The 22,297-nt window shown below is 44.0% G+C and overlaps 1 protein-coding gene across 1 annotated transcript in view; it reads left to right on the top strand.

Moving 5' to 3' along the window:
* The window catches only part of angpt4 (angiopoietin 4), a 165,792-nt gene that overhangs the window by 63,296 nt on the left and 80,199 nt on the right, over positions 1–22,297 (top strand). The window contains exons 3-4 of the mRNA XM_087994708.1: positions 9,426–9,547; positions 17,459–17,691. Of these exons, the coding sequence (XP_087850834.1) occupies positions 9,426–9,547; positions 17,459–17,691 (355 nt within the window). The remainder of the gene's footprint in view (positions 1–9,425; positions 9,548–17,458; positions 17,692–22,297) is intronic.

The raw sequence follows: 22,297 nt of genomic DNA, 5'->3' as shown, positions 1-22,297 counted from the left end.
AGTGTCCCTTGATCTCCTTCTAAGTCCTGCTAAGATTTGCTTTCCCAAACTGCAGCACCTCAAATTTATCTAAATTAAACTCCATCTGCCACTGCTTGGCCCATCTGATCAAGAACCCGTTGTAATCTGAGGTAACCTTCTTCACTGTCCACTACACCTCCAATTTTAGTGTCATCTGCAAACTTACTAACTATACCTGTTATGCTCACATCCAAATCATTTATGTAAATGACAAAAAGTAATGGACCCAGCACCGATCCTTGTGGCACCAGACTGCTCACAGGCCCCCAGTCTGAAAAACAACCCTCCACCACCAAATGGCTAATTCTCCCTGTAATCTATGAGATCTAACCTTTCTAACCAATCTCCCGTGCGGAATCTTGTCAAACATCTTACTGGCATCCATTTCAATCTACCGCTCTGCCCTCATCAATCCTCTTTGTTACTTCTTCAAAAAATTCAACTAGGCTTGTGAGATATGATTTCCCGTGCACAAAGCCATGTTGACTATCCCCAATCAGTCCTTGCCTTTCCAAATGCATGTACATCCTGTCCCTCAGGATTCCCTCCAACAACTTGCCCACCACCAGGCTCACTGGTCTATAGTTCCCTGGCTTGTCCTTACCACCTTTCTTAAACAGTGGCACCACCTTAGCCAACCTCCAGTCTTCCGGCACTTCACCCACAACTATAGTTCTCTGGTCCTCCAAAGCTTTAACCTCTAAGATGACATCATAGTTTCTTTTTCTCAAACTCTGATGGATAACTCCATACTTCTCCACATTAAATTCCATCTGCTATATTTTTTCTGAATTATTTATTGTGGCTGAGTTACACAAGCTATTAGATTGTTATGCAACATTCAAGCCTCCCCTCCCATCTTTCCTCAACTAAATCTACTGTCTAACTGAAATAATTGCACAGAGTCTGGTATCCCGTCACCAAGTCACCTTTTATTTACATGTGCACAGCACATAGGCTCTGACCAGCCAGCTCAAAGCCAGTCTCTAGAATGAGGAGACTCTTGGAATCCCTTGTTTTTATCTGTCAGCCAGGGCTCCCTGATTGACCCAGGTTACAACCCCAATCAAGGATCTCACAGTCAATGAGACTCAGCTGGCGTTTGTTCCAATTACTGCACTAACCCTCAGTTCATTCCTCTTTCATCCACATGTCAATGCATCAACCATTCCCTGTGGAAGCGAGTTCTACTTTCTTCCCAACTCGCTGGGTAATGAGGTTTCTCCGGAATTCCCTTTGGTTTTCTTGGTGACGTCTTACACTGACAGCTCCTTATGCTCCTCTCCACAAGAGGAAACATTCCCTGCCTTTACTTGATAAACAAAACCTTCATCATGTTAATGAAACCAATTGTTCACCTCTCATTCTTCTGAATTCAGGAGTAAATCCCATGATCCTGGTATCATGTTTATAAACCATTTCTGAACCCTGTCCAGTGCCTCTATATTCTTTTTAATATACAGCAACTAGAACTGCACTTGGTGCTATACATTTAGTTTAACTAAAGTTCAGTATAGATTTAGCGCAACTTCCCTTTTCAATTCTATCCCTCCAGAAAGAAAGCCAACTGTTTGATTTGCTTCTTACAGCCTTGCTAACCTAAGGAGCAACTTTTAATGATTGATGTATCTTTACTCCAAGATCTTTCTGTTCCTTGACCCCACCTGGACTCTTCTTCCAAATGGTATTCTAGTCTTCCGAATATTCTTCTGACAAACATGTACTTCCTCATATTTTTCTGTGTTGAACTTCATTCACCAATTATGTTGCCATTTTCCAAGTCTATTCATGTCCTCCTGTACTTTGATGCAGTCCTCATCATTGGTTGTCTTCCAATTGATGTGATCTACAAATGTAGAAACTGTTCTTGATTCTCACGTCTAAATCTTTAATACAAAGCTTTAATGTAACTTGTGAACAGCATGGTCCTAGCACTGAGAAGAACATACAAAGTCAGAGCAGGAATAGGCTATTCAGCCTCTTAATTAAAAACCTATCTCCTCCAGGTCCAACACCACTCCACACCTCTGCACTCTAAATGACAACTATTTATTCCCACTCTCTGCTTCCTGTCTTGAAGCCAGCCAGCAATTCATTTTGCCACAAATCTCCTGACTTGACATTCATTAGTCTGTCATAGGTTATCTTATCGAAGTTCTTTGGAAAATCCTGTAGAGTTTAATCGACTGTATTATCAGTGTCCACTTCCTCTGTTCCCTCTTCAAAGGAATTCAGTAAGGTTGGTCAAGCAAATTTTTCCCTTTTAACATCTATGCTAACAATTCATTATTAAATTTCTAATTTCTAAATGTTCCTCTATTCTCTCCTATATTGAGGATTCCATTATTTTTCAAACAACCAATGCTAAACCGACTGATTGATAATTCAAGACGTGTTCTGTTTCCTTTTCAAATCAGAATGACATTAACTCCCAGTCTGTCCTCTGGTGCTGTATATTTTTCTGTTGAATCATGGCAACACAGTAGGTTCACTGGTTAGCACTGCTGCCTCACAGCACCAAAGACTTGGGCTCAATTCTGGCCTCAGCAATAGTCTGCTTGGAGTTTACACATCCTGCCTATGCAGGTTTCCTTCAGATGCTCTGGTTTCCTCCCACAGTCTAAATATGCACAGGTTAGGTGGATTGGCCAAGCTAAATTGACCATAGTGTCTAGGGATGTGTGGGCTAGGGGGGTTAGCTGGGTAAATTGTGGGGTGTTAGGTTAGGGGAACAGGTCTGGGTAGGCTGCTGTTCGGAGGGTCGGTGTGGACTTGATGGGCCAAATGGCTGGCTTCCACACTGTAGGGATTCTATGATTAAATCTGAGTACCTGCTACATTCTCCCTAAGTTCTTTCGATCTATCCACATCAGGCTCTTTATCCTTTTAGAGTTTCCTTGATTTATTCAACACATCTTTTTATTTAAATGTAGTTTAATCAAATCTGTTGAGTCCTTTTTTTTAGTGAATAACTTGTGACAATCCTTATCCTGACATTAAACTGAGCTTTGAGTTTGAGCCCAGACATAAAGACTCAGTAAAATACAGAGTCAACATATAAAGGATGCCAACAAATGTCTCGTCCACTCCACCAGCTAAATCATAGCAGCAGAGAACCTCACCTTCGACTTAACAATGCAGAGACAAGTCAGATGCCTGGATTACATTGGGATAGGAGGCATCTGGCATCAATTAGAATTCAAATTAACATTCAAATCCCAACAGTCAAATCTTCTAGTCGTGGATTCTAGTAAAAATTGAACCTTAAATGTTCACCGTGCAGAGGGAATTGGATATCAGGAATGATTTCAAGGAGCAGATCTGATCTGTGTGTTTTCAGTTACAAACATTAAAACAAGGAGCAAGGAACAGGAATAGGCCATTCGGCCCTTCGAGCCTGCTCAGCCATTCAGTAAGATCATGGCTGATCTGATTTTAACCTCAATCTAATTCCTACATTTCCCTGAGAATCTTTCCTTGCCTTGGTAATTAAGAAGCTGTCTTCTTCTATTGGAGGCCAAACTTAGGCACTACAAATAAAATCCAATCATTCATAATGCATATTGCTGAAAAAAAAATATTCTGTTGAAGTTTTTTAATCAAATATCAGAACACAATTTCAAGAATACCAAATTTCAAATGAATAATAATTTATACTGCATGAGAAGATGCTACTGATTGGTTTCAAATAGACTCTGATGATAGAGGTATTGCCAATGAGAGTGCATCAGGGACCTATTAACTGGCAAATTTTTGTCTAAATTCAAACTAAGAAGTCAATTCTGATTGGTTAAGGCATTGCCATTAGGAATGGACCAGGGAATGGTTGTCCTACATGTTTCGTTTGGTTGAAAAGGCGCAGTGCATGGACAGGTTCTGTCTATTTGTAAAGGACAGGCCTGCCTGCGATTGTACATACCTTCACGCAAAACTAAGTGAGCCACATAGTGAGTCCATTTTGTGCATTCTTAGCACAATCAAGATTGTTTAGCAAGTGTTGTCCCATCACAGAATCATATTTAATGTTGGACTTTATGTTCTAAGTTTTGCAAGCAATGAAATGCACAGCCTAGGCCTGACAGCACACTGTCATTAAAATTAATACACCACATTACTTAATTGTGTGATAGCCAGAACACTCTTTTGACTCAATGACAGGATCCTATTTGCACTGACTACCTGGCAGCAACATGAAATGACTAGCTTCACCTATTGCTCAGGCAGTGATCAGTCCTGCACTGAGTTCAGGAGACACCTCTTTCCCCTGGGCAGGATTAAAATGTGAAACTTGCTATCAACATGAGTGATGGATTAGAATAGTATGGGCATATTTAAGAGGAAGATGGAAAAACTCACACTTGAGAAAGCAATTCATCTGAAAGAAGCAACAACAAGACACTTGGAAAACCGTGACCAAATCAGACAGAATCACCTGGAATTAGTGAAAGAGAAATTGTGATTTTTAAAAAATGTTTCTTTGAGAATGAATCGTGAAAAGTTAGTGTACAGAAACAGCAGGTTTCTTAAGGAAGCAGACTGGATGAACCGTTATAGTAAGGATTCCCAAAAAGGGGGCAGGACCAAAACTTCACAAGCTGAAGGTTAGGCATTGCTAGTTCTCAGGCAGCAATGGTCACTGAAGGGCTCTTCCCCCAGTCCCTATTCCTCAATGCCCACCACCACACCCACCCCAATACCCACCCTGCACCCTCAGGTATTCTTATCACAGTCCTGCCTCTAATAAATCTTTCCCCCATTCCACTGTCACAATACTCACTGAGGGGGCCATAACAAATTTCAAGACTCAAACTGGCTTCACAGCAGGAAAAAGAATTTGGAAATCTCTGCTTTACAGCAAAGAGCATTGTGTGCGGACGGAAGGGAGCCTTGCTGCGACTGGATAGGACATTGGTGAATGCACTCCGGGAATACACTGTGCAGTTTTGGGTTTGCATTTAATTACCTTAAAGATGGTTCAGAAAAGATTCATTACCAGAATTCCCAGGATGAAGAGGTTCTCTTATGCAGATACCTTGAGCCTATGCTCATTGGAATTTATCAGAATGAGAGGTGGAACGTTTTGAATCATATTAACATCTGAGTGGACTTGACCAGGTGCACGCTGAGATAATTGTTATCCTAATTGGGGAATCTGGAATGAGGTAGGTCACTTCAAAATAAGAATCTTCCTTAGTTCAGAAACAGTGAGAGAAATTACCTCTCTCAGACAGTATTTGATCTTTGGAATTCTCTTCTCCAGAAAACAGTGGAGGTGGATTTAACAACTTCTTGATGTTGAATGGCAAGTAGGAAAATTGAGTTATGGCCACAATCAGATCAGCCATAATCTTCTTGAAGGACAAAGTAGGTTCAAGATGCAGAATGCATATGGTTATGAATTATGGGGTAGGTTGACAGGATGAGACGAAGTTCGGAGGGAGGAGAGTAATTTGGATCAGTTTGGCTGAATCCTCTGGCTCTGTAACTCTTGTGTAATTATTAACCACCACAAAGTACTTATACTGCATAAAAAGACCTTTCAGCCAAACAGATGCAAGCAGCTGTAATGTTGTCCTAACCTTTTTCATCTAATTCACACACAATCTCCTTGTATTTTGTTCTCTATTAACTGGTTACCGAGATTCCCATTGAGTACATCTAGGTTATTCCCAGCCTCCAGTCCATGCAGCAACTTTCACATTCTCCCACTCTCTGGCTAAAGAGGTTTCTCCAGGGATCTTGGCTAGCGGGCTGAAGCTATTTAGCTGCTTTAATGTCAACTTATTAATCCCACTGGTAAATACAGACAAAATAACTCTTTCATATTTCTGACACTTCATAATATTTAGTTGGAACTTTGTCATATGTATCATTTACTGATCTTATCCCTCTCTTGGCACCTCTACTGTCAGTTATGTGTCATAGAATACTTTCTTTTGTTCTATATTTTTATATCTTCACAATTTAAATTTGTAGTTTTCCTTTCCTTCATAATGCATGTTTACCTCTGTTTGAACCATTCCGAATTCCTTATTGGCATTCTCCCCTTTGTTGTCTCTGTATTTTGTGAATAATGTTTTCTTCCATTTCAATGTTGTCCTTGTTTTGAGTTGTAGAGATCTACAATGTGAAAACAGGCTTTTCAGCCCAACTTGTCCATGCTGCCCAGTTTTCACAATTTAAACTACTCCCATTTGCCTGTGTTTGGTCCATATCCCTCCATACCTATCCCATCCATATACCCATCTAAATGTTGCTTAAATGACAAAATTGTACTTGCTTCCACCACTACCTGTGGCAGCTGTTCCAGACACTCAGCACCATCCGTGTGAAAAAATTACCCCTCTCTCATCTTTTGTATCTCTCCCCTCTTCCCTTAAACCTATGCTCTCTAGTTTTAGACTCCTCTGTCGTGAGGGAAAGCTGTCGGCTATCTACCTTTTCTATGCCCCTCATGATTTTATAGACCTCTATAAGGCCACCCTTCAGTCTCCTATGCTCCAGGGAAAAAAAGTCCCAGCCTATCCTACCTCTCCTCAAACATTCCAGTCCAGGTAACATCCTAGTAAATCTTTTCTACATTCTTTCTAGTTTAATCATATCCTTACTCTAGTAGGGTGACCAGAACTGCACGCAGTACTCCCAATGTGGCCTCACCAACGCCTTCTACAGCTGTAACATTATTTCTTTATTCATGTATAGTTTCTCATTACTGGTTTCTTCAGTGCAACAGATTCTTCAGGAATCTCTTTGTTGCTGCTTTAAACATTTCCCACTCCTATTCTATTTCTTAGTTCTTCAGGGAGCTTTTCCAGTTTGTTTTACTCAGTTCCATTAAACTCAACTAACACTTGCCATTTTATTACTTTGTTCTTTGTCTTACTTATGGCCTTCTCAAATCTTAAACTTGTTCTGTAATGAGAGAACAGAGCTAAAAGTACTTTTTAAAACTGCATTATGTTGCCAAGGCTCAGATCACAGCCTTGACTGTTCTCCAAGCTGAGCAGCGTATTTTCTTAACTCTCTCCTAAATCGCTTTTCATCTGCTTTATTCTCTTGACACAGTTTTTCAAGTAGCAACAAAATTCATGGAGGGAGAGCAGCCAGGCTGCACTCCAGTAGATGCTATGGTTCGGGCAGTTACACTGATTAGTCTCTGCATTGAAGGATTGACAGTCATAATACAATCACCACAAGGTCATGCTGACTCTAGACAAGCAGCAATTCACAGTCAAATAATACTGCAAACCACACAGTAAAATCTCCGAACAATCAATCTTCTAACAATGCACAGGATAAATTCTCTTCATAATCCCCACGCTGTAAATTCTCCTAATGCAGAAATTGTCCCACACTGCTACAAGGAAAGGGCTCATGCCCACTGAATCAGAGAAAAGTTACAGTATTAAAGGAATCCATTGGGTATGTTAGATTTGTTCTGGTTTTTCATAGGAACAACTTACCTTGTGCCACTCACCCCACTTCCTCCCTTACCCTTGTAACTTCTTCCTTTTCCAATAATAATCCAATTCTCTCTGGGATGCCTCAATCAAACCTGCCTCCGGCACATTCTCAGGTCGAACATTCCAGATCCTAACCATTCACTTTGCAATAAGGTTACTTTTTGTCTCTCTCTTGCTTCTTTTACCAATTACCTTAAATCTGTGCCCTCTTTTCCTCACTGTATCACATTATCATGCCATTTTATTTTAATCACCTGTGAGATGTGAGCTGCTGGGGGGGGGGAAGCTTGCAGGGGTGATGCTTGCATGGGCTCAGTGGTTAGCACTGCTGCCTCTCAGCACCAGGGACCTGGGTTTGATTCCAGCCTTGGCAACTGTCTTTGTGGATTAGATTAGTTTCCCTATAGTGTGGAAACAGGCCCTTTGGCCCAACAAGTCCACACCAACCATCCAAAGAGTGACCCATGCCCCTACCCTATATTTACCCACGATTAATGCACCTAACACTGCAGGCAATTTAGCATGGCCAATTCACCTGGCCGGCACATCTTTGGAATGTGGGAGGAAACTGTAGCACCCGGAGGAAACCCACACAGACACGGGGAGAATGTGCAAACTCCACACAGCTGCCCGAGGCACGAATCGAACCCAGGTCCCTGGAGTTTGTACATTCTCCCCGTGTCTGTGTGGGTTTCCTCCCACAGTCCAAAAATGTGCAGTTTAGGTGAATTGGACATGCTAAATTGCGGATGGTGTTTAGGGATGTGTAGGTTAGTTATATTAGTCATGGGGTAAATGTACAGTAATAGGGTAGGGGGGAGTGGGTCTGGGTGGATTATTCTTTGAAGTTTCAGTGTGGACTTGTTGGCGAAATGGCCTGTTTCCACACTGTGGGGATTCTATGAGATGGTTCTATGATGTATCTGCCGCCGTTGTTATTCTAGATGGAAGTGGTGGTGGACTTGGAAGGTGCTGTCTGAGGTTCTTTGGTGAATTTCTACAGTGTATCCTGTAGATGGTACATACTGCTGCTACTGAGCATCAGTGGTGGAGGGAGTGGGTGTTTGTGGATGTAGTGCCAATCAAGTGGGGGCTGTTTTGTCCTGGATGGTGTCGAGCTCCTTGAGTGTTGTTGGAGCTCCACCTTTTGAGGTAAGCGGAGAGTATTCTATCACACTCTTGACTTGTGACAATCTCATATAAACCTCTACAGTTTGAACAGGACTAGGTCGGGTAAACACAGGATGTTGTTGATGACCGTGGAGTCGAGAACCTTTAAAGACTCAGACGAGGAGAAATTGCTCACTCAGAGTGTGGGGAGCCTGTGGGATTTTCTGCCACAGAAAGTGGTTGAGGCCGAAGCATCAAATATTTTCAGGAAGGAGTTAGATATAGCTCTTTGGACAAAAGGGATCAAATAATATAGGGAGAAAATGGGAACGGAGACTGCAGCCATGATTATATTGAATGGTGGAGCAGGCTCAAAGAGTTGAATGGCCTACTCCTGCTCCTATCTTCCATGCTTCTATGTTTCTTTATAAGTCACTCCTTCCCCAATGTAGGTACAGTTACTTAAACCTTCTATTCTAAACAGAAGAATTATGTTCAAGCCTTGTGCATTTTTTGGATTACTTGGAAACTTGAGCTGCTTGTGGTTTCCTGTTGCCTTCTTCATGACAACGCATTGGTCAATGAGCATTGACTTGTCAACCAATCAGCACCATTTGCTCCTGTGGTCAACATTGTTGTGACTGGTTGAAATGTGGCATTCTTGCACTTGTCCTGATGACAGTCAGATGAAATGTTTTGGCATTTTTCCAACAATATTTACATCCTGTACGACAGGGGACAGACAGTCTGTGACAGAATGAGTTAGAATTTGTTGCCCCAATGACCCCACTGCAGGAAATTAAATCACAAATTGTATGATTTGCTTTGCAGGTTTTAAACCAGACATCAAGAATTGAAATTCAACTGTTGGAAAATTCCCTCTCCACCAACAAACTGGAGAAACAACTGATGCTGCAAACCAATGAGATCAGCAAAATACAAGAGAGGAACTGGTAAGGTTCTTGCTATTCCTGACTGCTTCGCAGTCACTCTATGTCCTCATTTTAAGACCAGTCCTTTGTTATACTGACAGATTCAGGATTGATGAGCTGTGCTCAGGCTCGAGAATGTGAAAGCCCATTAAGGGTGATGTCTTTGAAAGACAGAGTAAAGGCTTCTTTATCTTGAATGTCACTGAAGGACATTACCAGTGAGGTAATGCAGTCCGCCTATATCTCACAAGCTAACCATTCAATCATAATATCCATTGGACAAACCCAGGAGTTTGTCTCCAGTCTCAGATCTAGAGAGAAAGAACTAACATTTCTCTAATACCTCTCACAAAAAATCATGAATCACAGCCCAGTTACAGCACAGAAAGAGGCCATGTTGTGTGTAATGGCTTTCCAAAGGCACTATCCACCCAGTTGCACTCCCAACCCCTTGTTTTCTCCCCATAGCCCTTCGCATTTTTTCCTTTTCTCAGATAATGATCCAATTCTACTGTGAAAGCTTCAGTTGTCCCTGTCTCCAGCATACTCTCAGGCTGTGCATCCCGATCACTCACTGCATGAAAAGATTTCTCATATCATCATTAGTACTTTGCCAATTGCCTTCAATATGTTTCTTCGATCAATGGGAACAATTTCTCCCTAATCACCCTATTCAGCTCACGGATAATTTTGAAAACTTCTATTAAATTTCATCCCAACATTCTCTTCTCTGAGGTGAACAGTCCCATTCTGTCCAATCTGTCAATGTAACTGAGATTCCTCATCTCTGTTAGATTAGGTTAGATTAGATTAAAGAGATTAGATTAGATTTGATTGTCACATGTACCCAAGTAGAGGAGTCCAGGTGAAAAGTGTACAGAGTCACCACTCACTGGCATAATCTTAGAATGAAATAGTTAGAATTAAAAACAAGAGTCAAACTTAAAGAAACAGAAACGCAAGGTAAAGAAAATGTCCAGCTGATGAGATGTACCTTTAAGAGGTCATATCTTAAACTACTTGATAGGATGCGATGTAGCAATCCCATGACTAGTTAAGTACTCTTATAGAAACCAGGTGGACCATACGGACCATACTGGTATCACCTTATCTTCATATAAAGAATCCACCTTACTGTTTCACCTATCCTGGGCTGTGATTGGTATGTTCACCCATCCTGGGCTGTGATTGGGTATGTTCAATCATCCTGGGCTGTGCTTGGGTATGTTCACCCATCCTGAGCTGTGATTGGTATGTTCACCCATCCTGGGCTGTGATTGGGTATGTTCACCCATCCTGGGCTGTGATTGGGTATGTTCACCCATCCTGAGCTGTGATTGGGTACGTTCACCCATCCTGAGCTGTGATTGGGTACGTTCACCCATCCTGGGCTGTGCTTGGGTATGTTCGCCCAACCGGGTTGTGATTGGGTATGCTCACCCATCCTGAGCTGTGATTGGTATGTTCACCCATCCTGGGCTGTGATTGGGTATGTTCACCCATCCTGAGCTGTGATTGGTATGTTCACCCATCCTGGGCTGTGATTGGGTATGTTCACCCATCCTGGGCTGTGATTGGGTATGTTCACCCATCCTGAGCTGTGATTGGGTACGTTCACCCATCCTGAGCTGTGATTGGGTACGTTCACCCATCCTGGGCTGTGATTGGGTATGTTCACCCATCCTGGGCTGTGATTGGTATGTTCACTCGTCCTGAGCTGTGCTTGGGTATGTTCACCCATCCTGAGCTGTGATTCGTATGTTCACCCATCCTGAGCTGTGCTTGGGTATGTTCACCCATCCTGGGCTGTGATTGGGTACGTTCACCCATCCTGGGCTGTGATTGGTATGTTCACTCATCCTGGGTTGTGATTCGTATGTTCACCCATCCTGAGCTGTGCTTGGGTATGTTCACCCATCCTGAGCTGTGATTGGGTACGTTCACCCATCCTGAGCTGTGATTGGGTACGTTCACCCATCCTGGGCTGTGCTTGGGTATGTTCACCCATCCTGGGCTGTGATTGGTATGTTCACTCATCCTGGGTTGTGATTGGTATGTTCACCCATCCTGAGCTGTGCTTGGGTATGTTCACCCATCCTGAGCTGTGCTTGGGTATGTTCACCCATCCTGGGCTGTGATTGGTATGTTCACCCATCCTGGGCTGTGCTTGGGTATGTTCACCCATCCTGGGCTGTGATTGGGTATGTTCACCCATCCTGGGCTGTGATTGATATGTTCACTCGTCCTGGGCTGTGCTTGGGTATGTTCACCCATCCTGGGCATTGATTGGTATGTTCAACCATCCTGAGCTGTGCTTGGGTATGTATACCCATCCTGGGCTGTGATTGGTATGTTCACTCATCCTGGGCTGTGCTTGGGTATGTTCACCCATCCTGGGCTGTGCTTGAGTATGTTCACCCATCCTGAGCTGTGCTTGGGTATGTTCACCCATCCTGAGCTGTGCTTGGGTATGTTCACCCATCCTGAGCTGTGATTGGTATGTTCACTCGTCCTGAGCTGTGCTTGGGTATGTTCACCCATCCTGGGCTGTGATTGGGTATGTTCACCCATCCTGGGCTGTGATTGGGTATGTTCACCCATCCTGGGCTGTGCTTGGGTATGTTCACCCATCCTGGGCTGTGATTGGGTATGTTCACCCATCCTGGGCTGTGCTTGGGTATGTTCACCTTGAGGAAAAGAGCACAATCATCTTTAGAACCACTTTTGTGACCACAACGTCCCAAATGTGTTTCCTGCCAGTGACATTGAGGGTGAGAGGAGAAAGGACCGAAGGGGCAACCTTTTCACATGGAGGGTGGTGTGTGAATGGAATGGGCTGCCAGAGGAAGTGGTGGAGGCTGGTACAATTACAACATTTAAAAGGCATTTGGATGGGTATATGAATAGGAAGGATTTGGAGGGTTATGGGCCAATGCTAGCAATGAGATCAGATTGAGATGTCTGATTAGTGAGGATGGGTTGGACTGAAGGGTCTGTTTCCGTGCTGTATGACTCTATGACTCTATGAGTATTGGTGATTTTTAATGGCTAGTGGTGCTGACAAGTCCAGCATTTATTGCCCATCCCTAAATACTGTGGAGAATAGGGTAGTGAGCCCTTTTCTTGCTGCAGTCCAGCGTACTGTTGGCTAGGAAATCCACCATTTTGATCCTGCAACGATGAAGGAACAGTGATTATAATTCTGCATCAAGATGGATATGTGACTTCAGAGAAATCTATATGTCTTGGCATTCCCATGCGTCTGTTGCCCGTGTCCCACTAGTGTAGCCAGTTTGTAAAATAGAAATCAGTCTTCGGCGTAGGATCGCTAGCTTTGGTACCCTGCAGTTTATTCTTCAATTTCTAAAGACTACAGGATAATCCTGGAGGGTTGGAAACTCAACACATACGGCTTTGTTAACATTACCTGGGAAACTAAACCATTCACAGAGGATAGCTGGAGCTCATGTTGCCGGTGAGATTTCCTGCTTAGACTACAATGTGCAGAGAGGGGCTTTCAGATGTAGCAGAGCCGAAAAAGTAAAGCCCCCCGTCCCTGGGTCCCACTCTCAAGGTGGTAGCTCACGCCTGTATTATTTTGTCATAATGTCCTGTAAATCATTCGTCATTCAGGGAGTAAAAATATCATTCAGGGCTCTGTGAACAAAATTAACCATTAGTTAAACAAACACAAATAAATTCAAACATAGTGCAAGGGGCCAGACCATGTTAGCAAGCTCTAGGACCAGGTCACTGAGGCAGTTCTGGTCTTTATACATTGTGGGAAGAAAGCCTGCTGGGTGGTAAATGGTTCCAAGCTGCATGTTTCTCAAACATAACAGATAACCTGGGATTATTTTGACATGTTTGAGGAGTATGTGCATGTGTGTGCATGCTTGTATATGTGCGTGCGAGTGTGTGTGTGTGTGCGCTCATGTATTGGGGGCCTGTGTGTGCGTGTGTGTGTTTGTGCATATATAGTATGTGTGTGTGTGCTTTTGGGGGATTGTGTGTGTGTGAGAGAGAGAGAGAGTGTGTGTTGGGGGTGCTGGGTGTGTGTATGTGTGTGAGAGAGAGTGTGTTTTGGGGAGTGCTTGGTGTATGGGTGTGGCTGTGAGTGTTGGGGGGTGCTGGGTGTCTGTGTGTGTGTGTTGGGGATGCTCTGTGTATGTGTGTTTGGGGGGTGGATTGCGCTTGTGTATTGTGGGCTGCTGGGTGTGTGGGTGTGCGTGCATATGTATGTGTGTGCTTGTTGCGGGGTGCTGGATGCGTTGTGTGGGTGTGTGGGTGTGCGTGTGGGGGTTGGGGGTGGGTGTGTATGTGTTGGGGTGTGCTGGGTGTGTGCGTATGTGTCAGGGGCTGCTGGGTGTGTGTATGTGGGTGCATGTTGAGGGTGCGGGTTGTATGTGTGTAGGTGTGTGTTAGGGGGTCCCAGGTGTGTGTGGGGGTGTGTATTGGGATTGCTGGGTGTGTGTGTGTGAGTATGTGTGTGTATGTGTTGGGGTGTGCTGGGTGTGTGGGTATGTGTCAGGGGCTGCTGGGTGTGTATATGTGGGTGTGTGTTGAGGGTGCAGATTGTGTGTGTAGGTGTGTGTTGGGGGGTGCCGGGTGTGTGTGGGGGTGTGTATTAGGGTTGCTGTGTGTGTGTGTGTGTGTTGGGGGGTTCTGGGTATGTGTGTGGGTGTGTGTTGGGTGGTGCTGGGTGTGTGCATGTGTGTGTGTGTGGGGGTATTGTTGGGTGGTGCTGGGTGTGTGTGTGTGTGTGTGTATATGTTGGGGTGTGCTGGGTGTGTGGGTATGTGTCGGGGGCTGCTGGGTGTGTGTATGTGGGTGTGTGTTGGGGGTGCTAGTTGTGTGTGTGTAGGTGTGTATTGGGGTTGCTTGGTGTGTGTGTGTGGGTGTGTGTTGGGGGGTTCTGGGTGTGTGTGGGTGTATGTTGGGTGGTGCTGGGTATGTGTGTGTGTGTTGGGTGGATGGGTGGTGCTGAGTGTGTGGGTGCGTGTGTGTAGGTGTGTGTGGATGTGGGCGTGTGTTGGGTGTTTGGGAGGGTTGTTGTCGTTTGAGGAGGGTGTCTCTTGGTGTGTCAGAATTCTATGTATGAGCTTGCTCGAATCAGGTCTTCCCTGGTCACCTCCTGTTGTCTATTTTTGAATTTGACCTAATTTCTACATCTGTAATACATTGTGGCCTTGTCTTGCCAACTCACAAAATCCTCTTGGCCTTGTTTGGTGTGAAAATCCTGAATCTGTATGACTATGAGTCTATGATTCTCTAATCAGGCTTGCAAAAAGCGAGGGTCAAAATGATTCAATCTGTAGTTCAGCAGATAGATTTTAATGAAAACTCCTGACTTTGGTCAGTGGGACTCCAGAGAGAGAATGAAAACCCATCCATCATTTCAACATGCACAAACACTCATCATATTTAAAACCCTAAATTGCTGCAGAGCTGGAAGGATCAAGTTGAGGAGTGCAAGATTAATGAGGGAGCTAAGCGTGTGATTGTTCTGGAGCAAGCCGTTTGACCTAATTATCCGGAATCACTGCCAAATTATCACTGGGATAAGATCAAGGGGTCATGATTTAAATTATTGATCTGATATGAGGCTGAAACATGCTCCATTTGTCAATGTTTCTAACAATCTGACAACAATCTATTATCATATGTGGCTAAAGTCCGACCCAAATGGAGTGGGATCTTCCTTTGCACAGTCAAAATTGGGCCGTGGATATGAGTGTCATTTCCTCCCAACAATGAGTCAGTGTCCCTCACAGGGTTACCTTCTCATTAAGTATGCATGCTCAGGGAGTATGGCTCATCCTGTGGCAGGGAAGGGTGAGAAGCTGAAATACCCCATTACAAAAGTGAGCTTTGGTCCCAATGCTACATACAATGGGCACCCTGACCCATACTCATTCCCTGCCAATCTGAGGTGGTGCGGAGTGGGGGGCTCACTCTCTGATGGGGGTCGGCAGCTCCTCAAATGCTGTTTGCACGCCAGCCTCAGATTCCCAATATCAGAAAACCTGGTGCAGACGATGGTGGAGAGACAGATGGTGGTGGAGGGGTGGGGTTAGCAACAATTTCAAGGGTCCCCTTCTTGGTCTGCTCCTGGGTCTAGGAACATTGGCTAGCTCCCAGTAGTAGGCAGGAGAGGGCCAGTCAACCTGACTGCTAACCCCTCGCTCATTCCCAGCTGTTTGTGGAGTGGTATCCACTCACGCACTCAAACCTTTCCCTGGCCAATGGGCAGCACAGGGGCTGAACAGTGTTATTTATCTGCAAAAGGGAATTTTAAATTGAATTCCATTCATTTAAATTTCAAAGGTTTGATTTTTGTTACAGTGTCCATTAAAGGGGCCAATCCCCTTCGATCTGGGCTAATTGGGATTTATTTGATGTGAGCTGAAAATGTGTTGCTGGAAAAGCGCAGCAGGTCAGGCAGCATCCAAGGAGCAGGAGAATCGACGTTTCGGGCATGAGCCCTTCTTCAGGAATTCCTGATGAAGGGCTCATGCCCGAAACGTCGATTCTCCTGCTCCTTGGATGCTGCCTGACCTGCTGCTTTTTTCCAGCAACACATTTTCAGCTCTGATCTCCAGCATCTGCAGTCCTCACTTTCTCCTATTTATTTGACGTGCCTACTGTATAATGGCTTAAAAAAGCAAGGCAGGAGCATCATTCCGGGTTTAGGAATGACCTGCTATAACCGATCCCACTGGCTCCAGCATCCATTCCCTTCTCCCTGTGCCTGCCTGTCTTGGTCAGCCTCCTTGACCTGTGCCCACTACACTCCAACCTCCCTCCCTCCTTCATGTTCTACGCTTCATGTAACTTGGCCTTCCTCCTAGATAATGTTAATCACAGCCTGACCCAGACAAACCCTCCCCAAAGACAAGAAAGCTGAGATTACTTACTCTGTGCCGTTTCAGTCACAGCACCTCCCCTACTCTAATGAGCATTCGGAATTGGGTGTTTTTCTCACTCACATCGAAACGAGTTGGGATTGGGAATTCTGGTGAGCTGGTTTTTTAAATCATTGCACAACGCTTCCAATCCCTCCACAAGGTTCCACCCACAGGGTCTGAGTGAAAGATCTCATTGTTTGCTGCATTAGTGCATTTACCAGTGTAGGAGATCAACTGGAACCATCTTCACCAACAAATCAAACAAGTCCAAAGGTGTGCAGATTAGTGGGTTGGCCATGCTAAATCGTCCTTGGTGTACAGGGATATGCAAGTTAGGCGGTGGATTAGTCATGAGAAATACAGGTTTACAGGGATAGGGTGGTGGGGTGGGATGCTCTTTGGAGGGACGTTGTGGACTCAATGGGCTGAATGGCCTGCTTCCACACTGCAGGGATTCTATTCCATTCTAAAAAAAGGTCTGGACATGGTGTTATCTCATCTGTTGGTAATTGTTACTTTTCTAAATTACTGAGGCTGTTCTGGGCTGTCTTTGTGGCTTTGTAACAGACCTGCAAACGCTTGTTGGTTCCTCAGCATTACAAAATAATCCCTTCGAGATTTTCTGAATGGGGTCAGTGTAACGGGAACATTAAACAGCAAAAAGCATGTTATCATCCAGTGCCCAAGTTGTGCTATACTGTATCTGACCTGCTCATGGTACAGTATAGAGCAAACATTGCTCTCTACCCAATCCATGTATAAATAATAATGTTTCTACATTTACTAATCTCCATTTTAATCCTAAAAGTATATTTGATGTAAAACTTACATTCCCTGCCTTTCCCATCATTAAAGTGAAATACATGTCAATAATACAATGCAGTGGGATCTGGTTGGCTTGAACAAGAGATTTGCTGCAAGGTGGGATTAATGGTGATAGGTCAGCGCAGACCCGATGGGCCGAAGAGCTTTTTCTGTGGTGTTTAATTCTATTGCTCCATGTGAATTGCAATGGCTTCTTCAGTCTTTTAGAGAGGAAGGTCTCCGACATTGAGGCCAAACACCGAGCAGAGCTGAGCTCCATGAAGAAGGAGAAGGAGCTGCTCCAGCAGCTGGTGGGTCACCAGGTCAACACCATCAGGGAGCTGGAGAAACGCCTGCTCTCTGCCAGCAGCAACAACAGTGGCCTCCAACAGCAGCAGCTTGAACTCCTCCAGACTGTTCACCACCTCATTGCCCTCATCTCCCAGGGCAAAGGTAAGTGGCAAGAGAGGCAGAGGCCCTGGGCTAGCCAGGAGCAGGTGTGTCAGGCTTTGAATTCTCTCTGTTAAACCTTCAAGAGCATAAGTAATAGGAGTTGGAGTCAGACGTTGGGCTACGGCTCCATCAAGTGGATGCAAATGATTCCCCTGCATCATTTCAAAGAATGGTAGAGGCTTTCTCCTGGTGTCGTGGCTGATATTTATCCCTCAAGTAACATCTCAAAAACTTAATGATCTGGTTCTTCACCTCAATGCTATTGGTGGGAGTTTGCTGTGAGCAAACTCATTCCCCTACAGTATGTCAGTGACCAAGCTTCGGTTGAGAGCTGCCATGGAAATGCAAGTTCTTTCGTTGTTATCCTGCAGCTGTATATCTCATTGCTTTTTGTGTCGTCTTTCAAACAGGCTGTCACATTTGAAAGTATTAACTGGATGTGAAGTTATTTGGGTTGTCCAAGGATGTGAATGATGTAATATACAAGAGAACTAATCGCTGAAGGTCTGAAGGCATTAGTCAGGGTTCTTGCTTTCTGTCACCATCAATGACTTCCATTAGGAACTGGCCATATTTGGAGATAGAATGCAGTTAAAATGTACAGCCCAAAGGGAGGCCATTTGGTCCATCATGCCTGTACTGGTTCTTTGAAAGTTATCCAATTAGTCCCAGCTTATTACCTCTGAAACCTTATCCTTTCAGAATCTCCTTTTTGAGTATTTATTTAATTCCCATTTGAAAATTAATACTGAATCTGTGTCCTCTACCTTTTTAGGCAGCATTGAACATAGATCAGTACAGCACAGTACAGGCCCATTCGGCCCTCAATGTTGTGCCGATCTTTATTCCCACTCTAAGATCAAACTAACCTACATACTCTTCATTTTACTAACATCCATGCCTATCCAAGAGTCACTTAAATGTCCCTAATGTATCTGACTGTTGGCAGTGTATTCCATATACCCAGCACTCTCTGTGTAAAGAACCTACCTCTGACATCTCCCCTAAACCTTCCTCCAATCACCTTAAAATCTGCCCCCTCATGATAGACATTTCTGCCCTGGGAAAAAAAGTCTCTGACTATTCACTCTCTGTTCCGGATCATTCCAATCACTGTGGTATTTTGGTGTTATTTTGACGTGTATTGTCCTCACACCACCTCAAGGTGGACATTAGATGTTGGCCTTCCTAAAGACACCCATAAACTTTGAATTCATGGACAGATGAGGTTAAGGCAGAATCTGATTTGAATGCTGTAACCCCTCTTGCCAAACAGTTTGGTGTTTCTCTCCTGACAGGTCAATGAAAAATGATCAATTAAAAATGCTGAAGGATTCCAAAGAGAAGAAAGGAGAGCTCTTCAGCAAAAAAAAAGAGAAATTTGGGATTTCATTGTCGATCATTTTGAGGTGTTAAAGTTAAAAATGAACTAGAACATATTTTGTGCGGATGATAGGACTCTAAACGAGGGTGAAGAACAATAGAGGACTGGACACAATTCATTAAAATTGGCAACATATGTTCACAAGACCATTTTAAGAATCTTGCTCGGAGATTCATTTCTGGAGTGTGAGAGTTGCAAAGTATACAAGTCACATTAAACTGGTATAGTGCCTTTTTTTGACCAACTCAGAGAGCAAACCGAGAGATCGTCATTATATGGTAGTCTTGAATAAATTCAATAGAGAATTCAGGAGAAACATGTTTCCCCAAATTAGTGGTTTAATACAGATAAACACATGAGGGGAAAGAGACAGAGAGATATACTTCTAAAGATCATTGTTGTTAGCGGGCACTCAGAATCAGGAGGAGAAGGGGGATTTCGAGCATGGGTTTATTGTAGCTCTTTCAGTGCTGTAGACTTGGTGAAATTCTATGAGATCTCTACAAAACTAGCTACTCATTATAGCCTGAAACCTTGAATCCTCTACTTTATAGAATCGCTGCAGTGTGGAAGCAGACCACTCGACCCATCAAGTCCACCAACCCCTGTAACCCTGCACATTCTTGGGCAATTTCCCATGGCCAATCCACCTTATTTGCATATCATTGGACTGTGGGGAAAAGCCAGAGCACTCCTACACAGACGCAGGGAGAATTCGCAAATGCCACACAGACAGTCACCTAACAGTGGAATTGAGCCTGGGTCCCTGGCACTATGAGGCAGCAGTGCTAACTACTGTGCCATCCTGACTTGCTGCATCAATCAAATCTCTGACGTGTCATGACATGCCAGAAAGCCTGGCACATTCTCTCACCTTCTGTTTGCAGAGTGCAGAGTATAACTGCGCTGTGCAAAACTTTGTAAGACTGTTCTCCCACAACTGGAGCTCGAACTCTTGTTTTTTTTTTCTTTTTTGGGCAAGAATGTTTAATTTGGTCAGGGGTCAAGTCCCAAGATGCTCTCAGTGTGTATCTTAGGCTTTGGCTTCAGAAAGAAATTTCATTGGAATGAATTCCTAAGGAACAATTGCAAGATAAATAACGACGAGCCAGAGCACATAAACCTCAACAGCTTGTATTTATCTCCAGGATGTGACTGTTCACTCTCACCCCCAGATTTCAGACGTGATTCATTATCTGATCTAAGTCATCGATAAAAGCTAATCTGTAAATTCTGCTGCTGACACAGGCTGTCTCTGTTTTTACCAGTGGAAAGTCATTTACTTGAAGCTGAAAAGAATTGGAGGTGATTGTGGCAATGAATCTCATTGTTGAAACGAGCTTCCTCCCATTTTCCCGATGGAAGTTTGAGTTTCTTCATGCTTTCATGGGTCATGGGCACTGCATTTGTTGCTCCTCCCTAGTTGCCCTTGAACTGAGCAGCTCAATTTCAATTTTAAATTGATATTTAATGTAGAGTACAAGGTAGTCTTTTTTTCTGTTAAGCAAAAGTATTAAGGGATATGGGCCAACGACAGGTTTTTGGTGTAGGCCACAGGTCAGTCATGATCTCATTCAATGGTGGAACAGGCTTGAGGGGTTGAATGGTCTACTCCCATTCCTATGATCCTCTGTTCCTCTGCTTGAAAGTGCATGTAGGCCAGACCAAGTGAGGACAGCAGCTTTCCCTCCCCGAAGAACATCAGTGAACTAGATGGGTTTGTACTGAAAATGTGTTGCTGGAAAAGCGCAGCAGGTCAGGCAGCATCCAAGGAGGAGGATAATCGACGTTTCGGGCATCAGCCCTTCTTCAGGAATGAAGACAGTGTGCCAAGCAGGCTAAGATAAAAGGTAGGGAGGAGGGGCTTGGGGAAAGGGCATTGGAAATGTGATAGGTGGAAGGAGGTTAAGGTGAGGGTGATAGGCCGGAGTGGGGGTGGGGGCGGAGAGGTCAGGAAGAAGATTGCAGGTTAGGAAGGTGGTGCTGAGTTCAAGGGTTGGGACTGAAACAAGGTGGGGGGAGGGGAAATGAGGAAACTGGAGAAATCTGAATTCATCCCTTGTGGTTGGAGGGTTCCTAGGCGGAAGATGAGGCGCTCTTCCTCCAGCCGTCGTGTTGCTATTGTCTGGCAATGATGGGTTTGTACAACAATCAATGATAGCGATAGTGACCATGGAACTGAGACTCGCTCTCTAATCTCAGAGTAAAGGGTCCCACATTTAGGACAGAAATGAGGAGAAATTTCTCCTGTCAGAGTGTAGTGAATTTGTGGAATTCTTTATGTAAAAGAGCAGTTGAGGTTGGAACATTAAGTATATTCACAGCTGAGATGGACATGTTTTTCATCAGTGAGGGAATCAAGGGCTATGGCAAAGCCAGGAGAGTGGAGTTGAGGGATCAGATCAGTTGTGATCTCATTGAATGATGGAGCAGACTCGGAATTGCCAACTTCTGCCCTAACACCTTTTGGTCATGTGGTCTATTCCAGATTTATTCATTTCAGTTCAATTTTATCAGTGGCTGTGATGAGATTTGAATCCATGCCCCTCAAGCAAAATGTTAACTGCTCACTCCATCCAGTGAGCTTACCACTGAGCCACCAGAATATCCTTCACAACAGATAACTCGAAGCCCTATGAGCACTCTTGGCCTGGTTTTGATTGCCTGAGGGAGAGAGGGGGGTCAAAAAGGAATTTTTCAGTGTCTTTCAATTTCTAGGAGATAGAACAGGGCTGAAAATGTGTTGCTGGTAAAGCACAGCAGGTCAGGCAGCATCCAAGGAACAGGAGAATCGACGTTTCGGGCATAAGCCCGTCATCAGGAATCATCAGGAGATAGAATAGAATAGCAATTTATTGTCACTTGTACTTTTATGAAAAAAAAGAGTGAAAAGTTTTATAAGTTGCCATATCATAACATCTGTATTGATGGCATCAGTCATAGGTTAGAAAAAAAGTAAAAATTAAGGCAAAGTTCATTAAAGATGACCATCTGTGTGTGGAGCAGGAGTGGGAATGAGTTCTGGATGTAGGTTTGCTCACTGAGCTGGAAGGTTTGATTTTGGGAATGAGTGTATAGACATTACATTGGAAACAGCTCCCAGCTTCTGGCTGTTATCACCTCCTGTCCCTGACTGGGTTTAAAGGATCTATTCGGTTTATATTAGCAGGCAAGCCAACATAAGTGAGTCTTAACGAGAAGATGCCATTGTCTTAAGCAAGA

This window comes from Chiloscyllium plagiosum, unplaced genomic scaffold (genome assembly GCF_037043375.1).
Source record: "Chiloscyllium plagiosum isolate Xiang-an unplaced genomic scaffold, Cpla_swu_hap1 HiC_scaffold_15, whole genome shotgun sequence".
NCBI classification, from domain to species: Eukaryota; Metazoa; Chordata; class Chondrichthyes; order Orectolobiformes; family Hemiscylliidae; genus Chiloscyllium; species Chiloscyllium plagiosum.
This window is presented reverse-complemented; position numbering and strand designations above follow the sequence as displayed.